At 46.5% G+C, this 11,575-nt stretch overlaps 1 protein-coding gene across 2 annotated transcripts; it reads left to right on the top strand.

Annotated features, from left to right (window-relative positions):
• Positions 1 to 614: 614 nt before the first annotated feature.
• On the top strand, positions 615 to 11,122 carry LOC147603844 (protein DMR6-LIKE OXYGENASE 1-like). 2 transcript variants are annotated; one of them, XM_086796049.1, is made up of 5 exons: positions 615 to 1,006; positions 1,141 to 1,236; positions 1,300 to 1,391; positions 1,495 to 1,819; positions 10,441 to 11,122. In XM_086796049.1, exons 1-5 carry the CDS (start codon positions 707 to 709, stop codon positions 10,651 to 10,653), a joined length of 1,026 nt encoding a protein of 341 aa, XP_086652175.1. In that variant the 5' UTR covers positions 615 to 706; the 3' UTR covers positions 10,654 to 11,122. The 2 variants fall into 2 exon arrangements, with proteins under 2 accessions (XP_086652175.1, XP_086652174.1); XM_086796048.1 differs by having other exon boundaries at positions 616 to 1,006; positions 1,141 to 1,391.
• The last annotated feature ends 453 nt before the right edge of the window (positions 11,123 to 11,575 follow it).

Below are 11,575 nucleotides of genomic sequence, written 5' to 3'. Positions count from 1 at the left end.
TTAAAATTAGTAAGCCAAAAATCAACATGATGGTTATTTGGGCATCAAAAAATCAAGTTAATAAGGTAGTGTGGGGGTTGATCTCTTGATCTAAGATCACTCACTCCACACCCTATGCCATGTACAAAAAACATATATGAATCAATGGTAATCAAAAACATCCTCTACTTAGTTTATGACATTACTTTGGTTAAGAAACACCACAACCAATCCCTTGAGAAAGAAGCCTAAAACCCCCCCTAAGATTCCATTTGAATTCCATCATTAAACATCTCTAATCAAGATTATGGGCATTCTTTTCAATGTAAAAATTAGAAAATAACCACATTTTGAGAGCTGTTCTGTCCCAAGGTTCATGGTTTGTGCTCTAAGCCAATTTCAAGGTCCCTTGAAATTGCATATTCCTTTAGCTCTTTATCACATTACTATCCCTCCTGCACATAACTCTCTTCAATAGGATTCATCCCAAAGTAACTCAGGTCACTACCTAACAAAGCTTTGAAATGAATTTGCTAAAATGATCATCACAAAGTAATGCGCACATGCTTGTTTTCTAGAAGTCCTCATGACCCAGGGTCATGACGACGACTCCAAAAGTACATGATGGGCATTCAAGGATATATTTCTCGAGAGAAGTTTTGTGTGGCTCTCGCCGGATGTGGTGAAGATAATAGCAAAACTCACGCTTAACAGTCTGTGCGTGAGAATGTCCCAGACTATGTTCCAAACTGCATTATACGAATCTCCGGCTACTGCTACACAGCTTATTAGTGGCAGCTTAGAGAGCTCGGTAGTGACGGATTATCCCACCACTAGCAAGGAGAATGGGCTGACCAGGGTTCCCGAGAGTTATGTGCGCTCCGCCCAAGACAGCCCCCCGCCCTCCCAGCCTCTCCAAGAAGGCTGGGAGATTCCCGTCATCGACATCTCACACCTGCAAGGGCCCGGACGAAAGCATACAGTGGACCAAATTGGCCGCGCTTGCCAAGAATGGGGCTTCTTCTATGTATGCACATTGCGGTCCTCTAAATGTTGTTGTTTAGATGCTTATATTGTGCCTAAACCTGAATTTGGCTTGTTGTTTGAATGCACAATTTGCCCCTAAACCGAAAGTGCATGTGCCAATGGTATTCTGTTTAGGTGGTTAATCACGGGGTTCCGGAGACAGTGATTGAGGACATGTGGGAGGCCTATGGTATGTTGTTTGATCTGCCATTACATGAGAGGGCGAAGTTCGACTCAGGTGCTCCTATTCCTGCAGACATACTGCAGAAGCTATCTCAAAACAAAGAGAAGATGCAGAAGGTGTCACTTTGGAAGGATAGCATACGGTTCCGAGACTTGAATCCGGATGATGAAGGAGCTTTACCCCATGCTCCTCAGTCGGTCAGGTGATCAGCTTTTTTGGCTGCCTACATTTTGCTTTAGGCAGTAGCCTCTTTACAATTTGGATCCCAAATTGTGCTGAATTTTGGATTCAAATTTCGTCTGCAGGATTCCTGCCTTTAAGTTCTACAGAGCGGCGAGGGATGTTGGATTGGAGCTATTAAAGGCTGTCTCAGAGAGCCTGGGGATGGAAGGAGACGTCATTTGCAGCGTGACCGGGGAAAATTGTGCCATTACTAGTTCTTTGCATTACTATCCACGCTGCCCTGACCCAGATGTGAACATTGGCTTTTCCCCTCATGTGGACTACACGTGCCTCACTGTTGTCCTCCAGGACCAGACGGGTGGCCTTCAGGTGTTAAAAGCAGGCAGGTGGGTGGATGTGAAGACCCTGCCAGGCTCCCTTGTGGTGAATGTTGGAGAAACCATGGAGGTTAGCTCTTAACTCTTTGCAGATCTGCTCTCTCCCCCCCTCCCACCCCCTCTCCGGGAGAGAGATCCTTTTAATAGTTACCAAACAAAACAGCCATGCTGGCTTATAAGTACAAACTCAGTTCCATGGAGGGGATTGATAATCAAGAATACTGAAAAAAGGGGGGAAGGGCGCTCTTCTCCGGAAGAAAGAGCATGGGAACAAACTCTAAAAGTTTAGAGTTAATATTTTTTACTTTATTGTTGAAAAGCTTGCTTTAGATTTTTAGAAAAGCTATTTGCTTTTTGTTAATCAAGAATACTGAAAAAAGGGCCGGAAGAAGCACCACCAGCGAGGGAACACCCGCAAGGACGACAAGAGAACGCCTTCTATCTCTGTAACTAACCTAACCATTCAGGTCCTTGTGTAGCCCTTATACCCTTGCGCGAATACGCAAGTCGATATCTGTGGGATAATTGATGCAGCGTGGAGAAGCAAGAAGGTGCAGTGGTGTTCATCCTAAAGGAGCTTGTCAGCGCATCGAAGAGCAGAGAGTAGTGAAGTCCGAAGGCACCAGTAGCAAGAAGAGCTTGGAGTCAGGTGCGCCTACGAGAGAGCAAGAGAGAGCCTTGTTTTACTGCGCATAACCCCAAGAAGCATTGGCTGATCATCTGAGTAAGAAGTGCTCAACAACGCTAGGCGCAAGTCAGCAAGGCAACTGTTGACCGCGAGGCGCAAGAGAGCGCATAAAGCGTAGTGAGAAGCAGCAACACAGCGCCAGAAGTGCAGTAGCGCCAGCAGCAAAGATGTCAATGTGTTAACAAAGGAGGAGCACAGAAGAGCCAACCAATTCCAAGGGATCATAGAGGAGCGCACACTGCTGTTCAAGAGCACAAAAGATTTTTAAAAGCCTTATTAGCTTTTGGAGCGCAGACACTAGTGTTGGAGAACCAGCAGCAGCAGATCGGGTCGAGGTCATCCAACAGAGCCGCTCAGGTTGCCATAGGAAAAGCACGGCAAGCATTGTGCACGGACGCCGTCTTGGGAGCCTTTTTGGCCATTTTGGCCCATAGTCACAGGGGCCATATTGGCCCTCCTGCCTTGCCTCTTCGAGTCTTCAAGACTCTTGTCTCTCCCTCTTCAGAAACGAGAAACGGGAATGGAAACGTTTCACGAATGGAAATGGGGAAATGAGTTTTTAGGAGTGGATACGGCCGTTTCTTGTCACAATATCACTTCGGAAACGAGAAGCGGCCATGGAAACAGATGGGGTGCTGAAACGAAAAAACACGTTTCTAGGGACTGAAACGGCCGTTTCTTGTGACTATGGTATAAGAACAAATACACACACACTTTTCCTCACACACACACCTTCAAGCCTCTAGAGTCAACGAAGTTCAAGTCTCATTGCTCATTGCTCAAGCTTCAAGCCACACACACACAAGCACTCTCTCCCTCAAGCCTCTTTCAACTTCCAAGCCTCTCACACAAGCACTCTAGTCTCTAGTCTCTCGCCCTCAAGCCTCTTCCAACTTCCAAGCCTCAAGAGTCAACTTTCAAGCCTCAAGAGTCAGGAGTCAAGCCTCAAGAGTCAGGACTCAAGCCTCACACTCTCTCTCCCTCTCAAGCTATCAACTTTCAAGTGACCAGCCATCTTCAACCATGGCATTCTCCTCACGTGCCGGGGCTTCTAAGTTCTCGTAGAAGGACGATGGGATGGACATGGTGGGAGGAGGTTAACTACACCCCATCCGCTCATGGAGGCGGTTCTCGGCGGCCAAGGGCATGCAAGCTTTGCCCGTACCGGCGAACGGGTGGCGCCGACATAGTGCGAGCCCACCTCTTGCATGAGAGTGGGCATGAGGTGCGGTTTTGCACGAATGTCATGCCGAAACTTCTCGACAAGCTTGCTGTCTATGAGGCGGTTGAAGCGGCAAGGACACAAGTGGCTGTGTATCCGGTGACGATGGGGAGAGGAACTCAAGCCTCTACGATGAAGTCATGTGGTGGATCGGGCCAATCGGCATCATGCCTGCCATCACCTTCACCACGAGTCGGAATGTTGCTTCATCCATCACGCCGGCACCCTCGATCTTCAATACCTCTCAACCCTTGCGCGACCCATGGCGACAATCTACACTTGGAAGAATTGGAACCCCAAGTTATGGCTCATTGCCTAAACAACCTCCTCAAGGACATAGGGACATTGCCATGGATCAACCCACTCATTGAGGAGGCCAACACCATGGTCTCCTTTGTCCTCATGTTGGGTTGGTTGAAGGATTATAGTGGTGCTTTGAGGGAGCTTTTCCCTAGCGACGAGTTTGTCGACATGCAAGACTCCCGTACAAACACCGGCCCCGAGAGTGTAGGTTATGGGCAGATGATGCCTCTTAGTGGGAGAGTGTGAAGACCACGGATGCTATGGTGAGGCCCATAGTCCACCTATTGAGGATTGTAGTAGACATTATGCAACCATGCATAGGCAAGGTCTACGAGGCTATGGATTGCATGATAGAGAAGTTGACAGACTTTGTGCTTGACGAAGACAAATACGAGGAGATCCATGCCTTGTGTCTGGGAAGGTGGAATTTCTACTACTCTCCATTGCATGTAGTAGCTTATGTGGTGGACACCCGGAATTCCAAGACAAGAAGCAGGAGAGCAACCAGGAGGTGAGCTCTGGGTGGAGGATCATCTTGGACCGTCTTGTGCCTAATGCATCGGTTAGGTGCAAGATTAGTGACTAGCTTTCCATGTACATGTCATTTCATGGCTCCTATGCTTGTCATGATGCACAGATTGATCGCTCCAAAGTTGGTGCCGCTCTATGGTGGGAGGACTTTGGTTTGGATGGACCAGAGCTATAGCAGCTCCATTCACATACTTAGCCAAGCCATCAGCTCCTCTTGCTTGGAGCAACTTTGGAGCACCTACAGCTACATTGTCTCTAGAAAGAGGAATCGACTCGGGGTAGAGTGTGCCAATGACCTTGTCTTCGTTAGCACGAACTTGTGAACGCTTTGCAAGAGCGTGACCAAGAGCAGATCCCTTCACCAAGTGGGAGATGAGTCAACAAGAAGAGCAACAAGAAGATGAGGTGTAACAGCAGCATGCCAGTGAGGATGAGATTGATGTTCCTTTGGCACAAGGTACCCATGACCATGAGGCAAGCACTTCACGTGGATGATCATTCATGGATCATGATTCATGGACCTTACTACTTAGCTCTAGGCTTTAGCACTTTTGAGTCTTTCCATGCTTTAGCCTTTTTAAGTTTTTTGTCCTTCCATGTCTTGTGCCTCCTTAAGGCTTAGTCCTGACTCTTGAGCCATGACTCATTTTGTACCTACTTGATTATTAATACAATCAACCGTCAATGCCTTCACTCTTTGATCGGCGTATTTTGTTAATATGACTCAAAAGCGTGCCATTTTAGTGTAAATTTGTGCTCATTTTGATGTACTTCCAAAGTAAAATAAGTGTAGAGTTTTAAAAAAAGTATTTTTCAAGTGTCATTCCCTCCACCGTCCCCGTTCCCTACTTATGGCTGTCCCTCGTCCCGTTCGCGTTCTCGTTCCCGTTCCCGTTTCCCGTTCCCATCCCCCGTTACCCTCCCTCGTCCCTTGTGACTAATACCCCCTCCACTTGAAGATCTCGTGAGACCATCATAAAGGTGGGGGATGAGGGGAGACCAAGGGCTATTTAGCCCTATATGGAGGAATCAATTAGACCCAATCCACTATGGGGGATATTACACTGCCACATGGTAGCGTGAGGAGTAGAAGGGCAAGAATCCATTCCAACAACCCCCTTGGATGCGAAGCTCGATGTCGAGCAGGAGCCGACGCGGCTCGGATGTGAAGCTCGATGCTGAGCAGGAGTCGACGAGGCTTTCATACCATGAAAGAGTGCGGAACACTAGAGCACGTGCAAGTAGAGGCACAACCATATTCACAGGGGATGGGAGGCTGGGAGGCGAGGACGTCGTTACGGGATGCGGCAAAAACGGGGACGGACAGACATCCCCTTGGAGGTGTCCCTCACAAGGGACGAGGGGACGGGGATGGTTCCCAGCTGGGACGGTTTTCGGAGACAGTTCCTGTGGGGTATGACAGCTAGCCGTTGCGAATGCCAACGATCAGTTTTGTGACCTTTAAGTGACCATTTTTTGGCCGTTGGGGGACGCCGTCTTGGGGGCGTGTTGGGCTATATTGGCCCATAGTCACAAGGGCTGGCCCGTAGTGGCTCTCTTGCCTTCGCCCTTGGCCCTTGCCTCTTCTCTCGAGTCTTTCCCCTCTCTCTTGACGAGGGATGGTGCAGCAGGAGCATGCCAGTGTGAGGATGAGAGTGAGGATGAGCTTGATGTTCCTTTGGCACAAGCTACCCATGACCATGAGGTGAGCACTTCACGTGGATGATCATTTCATGGATCACGATTCATGGACCTTACTACTTAGCTCTGGGCTTTAGCACTTTTGAGTCTTTCCATGCTTTAGCCTTTTTAAGTTTTCTGCCCTTCCATGTATTGTGCCTCCTTAAGGCTCAATCTTGACTCTTGAGTCATGACTCATTTTGTATCTACTTGATTATTAATACAATCAACCGTCAACGCCTTCACTCTTTGATCGGCGCATTTTGTTAATATGACTCAAAAGCTTACCATTTTAATGTAAATTTGTGCTCATTTTGATGTACTTCCAAAGTAGAATAAGTGTATAGTAGGAAAACTGTTAAAAAAAGCTTTTTTTAAGTGTTGTTCCCTCCCTCGTCCTGTTCCCGTTCTCGTCCCCATCCCGTTCCTGTCCCCGTCCCCCATCCCTTATGACTATGTGTGCAACACGTGGACGGAGGCCAACAACCAGCCGGGTCCCTCCTCCCCCCACCTAAAGATCACGTGAGACCACCATAAAGGTGGGGGATGAGAGGAGACCAAGGGCTATTTAGCCCTATCTAGAGGAGTCAATTAGACCCCAACCCACTATGTGGGATATTACACTACCACATGGCATTGCGAGGAGCAGGAGGGCAAGAATCCATTCCAATAGCAAAAGCAACAAAAGAGGCTTGAGGAACAAGCCAAGGGGCAAGCATGGCAACAAGAAGTGCTGGACAATCAAGCACAAGCACTAAAGATGAAAGAATTTAAATTAGACGAGCATACTACAAGTCTCGAAGAATGAATATAGATCTGTGTGTGACTAGAGGAAAAGATGCAAGTGCATCATGATGTGCACATGAAAATTGATCAAGGAATCAAGGCTAAAGAGAAGACCTTCACACCAATGAACCAACATTGATAAGAAGACATTGGTAAATCAAGCAATGATTTGTCATCATTGCACATGAAGATTGATCAAGGAATCAAGGCTAAAGAGAAGACCTTCACACCAATGAACCGACATCGGCAAGAAGACATTGGTAAATTAAGCAATCATTTGCCATCATTGTCATAAGACCGGACACAAAAAGTTTTTGTAAGAAGCCTGAATGCTTCAATTGTCATGAGGCAGGACATGGGATTGCTACAAGCCTACATAGCCCGAAATCGTCCTCAAAAGAATCTATTACACATAGGACACTGGATATGGCGAAGGAAGCTAGTGTCCATGATGCATAGTAGAAGATCTCAATTGCATCTGTGAATCTCTGGAGTTTTCCCTCATCTGGATAAGTATGCTGCTATGTCATTGGCAAACTGTGAGTTAGGTAGCTCCTCCTGCGAGCAGATGGGAAGACGCAGCCCTTTGTCTCCTGTGTGCGGAGAGAAAAATGCTCATGGCCTAAGCAACAAACAAGAAGAGAGAAGGTGCCAGTGGGCAGCCCTAGTAGACTGAGCGAGAAATTAGAAATCTATCACCTTTAGCCCCGTGAATGAGAACTTGGCTGTGTGAAGCCAAATAGAGCTGAGAAACACCTCGAACCCACTCCTCTAGAAATCCCATCCGGCATATTGTCCCCTTTAGAAAGCCCTAGTTGACCTTGTCATAGGCTTTCTCAAAATCAAGAAGGAGAATTGTCAAATCCTGTTGCTTCAACTTGGCCGTAGTGGTCACCTCCCCAAAATGTGAAGATGTTGTCTAGAATGCTTTGATTGTGAACAAAACCTGTCTGTGTGCCATGAATCAAATTGGGGAAGAAAGGCTGCAGTCTCTGGCTGATGGATTTCACTAAGATTTTGTATGCGGTCCCTTAGGAGAGTGATGGCCGAATGTCCAGTTTGTCACCACCCTCCTTGGAAATTAAATGAATCAATCGCTCTGATAGCCTCTCTGGCATGCGCTTGTGGTCATAATCGCATTGAAGGCAGCTTTGGGCCTGCCTTTCATGAGATCCCAATGATGAAGAAATAAGGAAACATGAATCTCATCCTCTCTAGAGCATTTGCCCTTAGGGAGAGCCAACAGAGCCTCTGCAAGCTTCTTTGAAGTAAAGGGTGTCAACAAGAAAGCCCGAAGAGCCCCGGTGGAAAAAAGGGGGGGGGGGGTGAACTTCTCTCTCGTATGCCACCAAGCTCGCTCATGCGCATCTATCACTTGAGAGGATAGAGAGGCATCTGTGAGTTGGGAATGGAAGAAATCCGTGGCAATGGCTCGCACCCTGGGGGGTCAACAACTATGGATCCATCTTGTCCTCGCAGGATGCCATCCCTCTGCCTGTGTGGGCCTATAATCTCAAAGAAATCTCTAGCGACCCTGTGTCCCATTGGGTCCCAAAGGAAGCTCTAGCATGGTATCTGTACTCCACCTTCCACTCCTCAATAGGGCTACGGCTCCTCAATGGAGCTAAGCTCTGCGTAGGCTAGAGCCATCTGGGCCTCAATCTATGGGCTATCCAGGGAACTCTCCTAAAGCTGTTGGAGGGAGGGAACACTCCAACGGATGCTCCTCTCATGCTCTCTGAAGCTAGTGAGTCTGCTCTGTGCGGCCTCCTACAACAAACTGCTGATCTCTCCAAGGCTTGTGTCCAAAGCCCTTGCAGCTGTTCAAACCAGTGTGGAAATCCAGACTCTCCCAAATCTCCTCAATCTTGTGCAAATCTATGAATCTTGTATGAGGCTATTTGGGATTCAGGTGCTCAAATGTCTGTCGTGCCTCCATGGGTCCTCTAGGGAGAGAATGACTCATGCATGATCGTAGAAAATATTGCCTACCAACCATGCCACTTCAGTCACAAGCCCACTTATCCACATAAAACCGGTATAATCTAGAAAGGGGCTTGCACTCATGTCCAATCTCGAGAGGCATAGACTTCGAGGGTTGCATCTGAACTCTGGTAAATGCCAAGGGTCCTATCCCCTCAAAGCCAGAATCAGCTCCTCCAGGCCTAGTACTGTGTGAAATTGTGATCGTGCTACCTCCGAGTCTATTCTCTGCGTCGTCTCTAACATGTGAAAATCACCACCCATGCACTAAAAATCGGCTTGTGGGAGGGACTGATGGATCGTGGCAGTGCCTGCTGCTGCTGCTGGCAGTGTTCAATGCATGGAGTTTCAGGAAGCCTACTTTGTCCTGTCCAATCCTAATGATCACCCACTCAGCTCTCCAAGTGACAATGGTGCCTAAATCGATCACTGCGGGTAAGAATTGCTCACTGAAGGAAATGTACACCCTGCCCTGGATCTTGGAGGGGCCAAAAGCATGGGACGAAAAGGTGTGACTCTTGCCCTAGAGATCTTCCCACAAGGGCGGGTACGACCCTTGGATAGATGATGCTCCTGGAGGAAGTGAATGTCAATAGGTCTGCCAACTATGGCTCTATGAAGCTCCTCTCTGAGGATCTCATGGCTCTGCAAACACTATGGTCCTCCCAAACCCTGAATATTCCATGAGACAATCCACATAATCAAAGAGCGGCGGGAGGCGGAACTGTCAGAACTGCCCTCCACTTGAAGAGTCTTGGGCGTGGGTTTGGATGGAGACTATTTGTCCTGGGGTGAAGTCTCGCAAGGTGAGCATGAATCTTGCTCTCCATGTGTAGCCACTCTGTCACAATGAAGGTATTTGTAGGAGGGAGGGAGAGGTATTGCCACTGAAACATGAAGAAATACAAAGAGGGAAGAGGAGGCGGAAAGAAGGGGGTGGCCAAGGGAAGGATGCGGCAGCGGAAGCAAGTAACGAGGGGGGAGGAGAAAATGACGACCGTCGGAGCGCAGGGCAGATGGCGAGGGCCAGGTGGCGAGAGGAGGAGGGGGCGCAGGCTTTATCGAGGGGATGTGGAGGGGGCGCACGAACGCAGGGGGGGATTCTCTCCAGCTCAAGCTGCTGTCTCTGTCCGGATCCGCTCTCTTGCATGTGTTCGTCGTGTGTAGTAGGCGTCATTAGTTGTCCTTCTATGGAGTGTAATATGGCATGCATGGGCCTTATTGCATGTATTTATTAGTATGGCGTAGTTGTATCATTACAGGTTTAGGCCCTATCAACGCATGCATGAATGATGGGGCCAGTCTTGCCGTTTAAAATGTTTGCATGATAAAATATAGCTTTTGCTTTAGTAAAGTATTAAAATATAGCTTTTCCTATGATGGCATGCCGTATTAAGCTTAAGGATTTCTGTATATTCGTACGTTCAATTAAAGGACGGATTGATAAACTATGGTTTCAAATGGTTAATTATTGTACTTGCTTTGCTGAATTCTGCAGGTAATGACCAATGGCAAGTACAAGAGCGTGTTGCATAGAGTCTTGACAAACACAGAGAAGGCTAGGTCATCCATAATTTGCGCTCTCATTCCCACGCCTGATTCGATGGTCGGGCCCCTTTCTCAACTCATAAATGAAGAGAATCCTGCTCTCTACTCTAGTGACACCTTTGCCAACTTTTACCACAACCACTTCGCTAAGATTCTCAAGTAGAGCATCTCTCTCTCTCTCTCTCTCTCACACACACACACACACACACACACACACACACACATATATTGTAAGAGCATCCCTTCCTATGGTATATGCGCTCATGTGTTTTTGTGTATAGATCAAGGCCAAGCTAGAATTTATCATTTTACATATACATAAGCTAGAATTTATCATTTTACATATACATATATGTCTGTGTGTAGAAAATTAGCCATCTATTGCTAGTTCACAATAAACTTGATTACTCGTGCTAGACTACAATTGCATAATTGTGGCCTATGGCCTTGTCTTATGTAAAAGGTTGGCTTCATTGAATAAAACATTTGGTGTATGAGTTGTGACTTTACATTATTACTCCTAGCCTAAGCTAGTAACATTATTGAAATGTCCTTTTCACAGAGTGTAAATGAGTTTTTTTTGTTTTGTCTTGTTTTTTTTTTTGGTGAGTTTTAACCATCATCTTGTTGATTGAACAGTGTTGCTTTGTTATGGTTTTCAATATTTTGTTTGTAGTATTCTTTCATCTAACACTCTGTCTGAGGTAGTGTATGGAATCTGGATACAGTAATATCGTAGAAACTATGCACTGCATGAATCTCTACAAATTTAAATTCTTTCAATATGGCTATGATTGCACAATCCTTGGTGTTGCTAAATCAAATTGTAAATTAAGTAGTTGTTATTATTTATCATCCATTATATATAATGAGATAATAGATAACTATTTTGCATATAATGGGAGTAATTATCTATTATCCATTACATAGAATGAGATATACTTATCGTTACACTTAATTCTCTCTTTCTCACACACGCGTATACTAGCACACATGAACAATACTTTAATACTTCTAATATTCTTGATTAGGAGTCGACATTCTAAGCCAATAAATGATTAAAAAACCATGAATATCATAGTGCA

The sequence above is a fragment of the Cibotium barometz genome, chromosome 63 (assembly GCF_041138505.1).
Source record: "Cibotium barometz isolate CiBa-2024 chromosome 63, ASM4113850v1, whole genome shotgun sequence".
NCBI lineage: Eukaryota > Viridiplantae > Streptophyta > Polypodiopsida > Cyatheales > Cibotiaceae > Cibotium > Cibotium barometz.
The sequence above is the reverse complement of the archived record's forward strand: the minus strand, read 5'-3'. Positions and strand labels throughout refer to the sequence as shown.

Bases quoted from the DNA above. Each gene is read 5' to 3' on its own strand.
- LOC147603844 (XM_086796048.1), top strand. From the start codon at position 707: ATGTCCCAGACTATGTTCCAAACTGCATTATACGAATCTCCGGCTACT. The intron at 1,007-1,140 runs GTATGCACATTG...TATTCTGTTTAG, and splicing joins AAGAATGGGGCTTCTTCTAT to GTGGTTAATCACGGGGTTCC. The intron at 1,392-1,494 runs GTGATCAGCTTT...TTTCGTCTGCAG, and splicing joins CATGCTCCTCAGTCGGTCAG to GATTCCTGCCTTTAAGTTCT.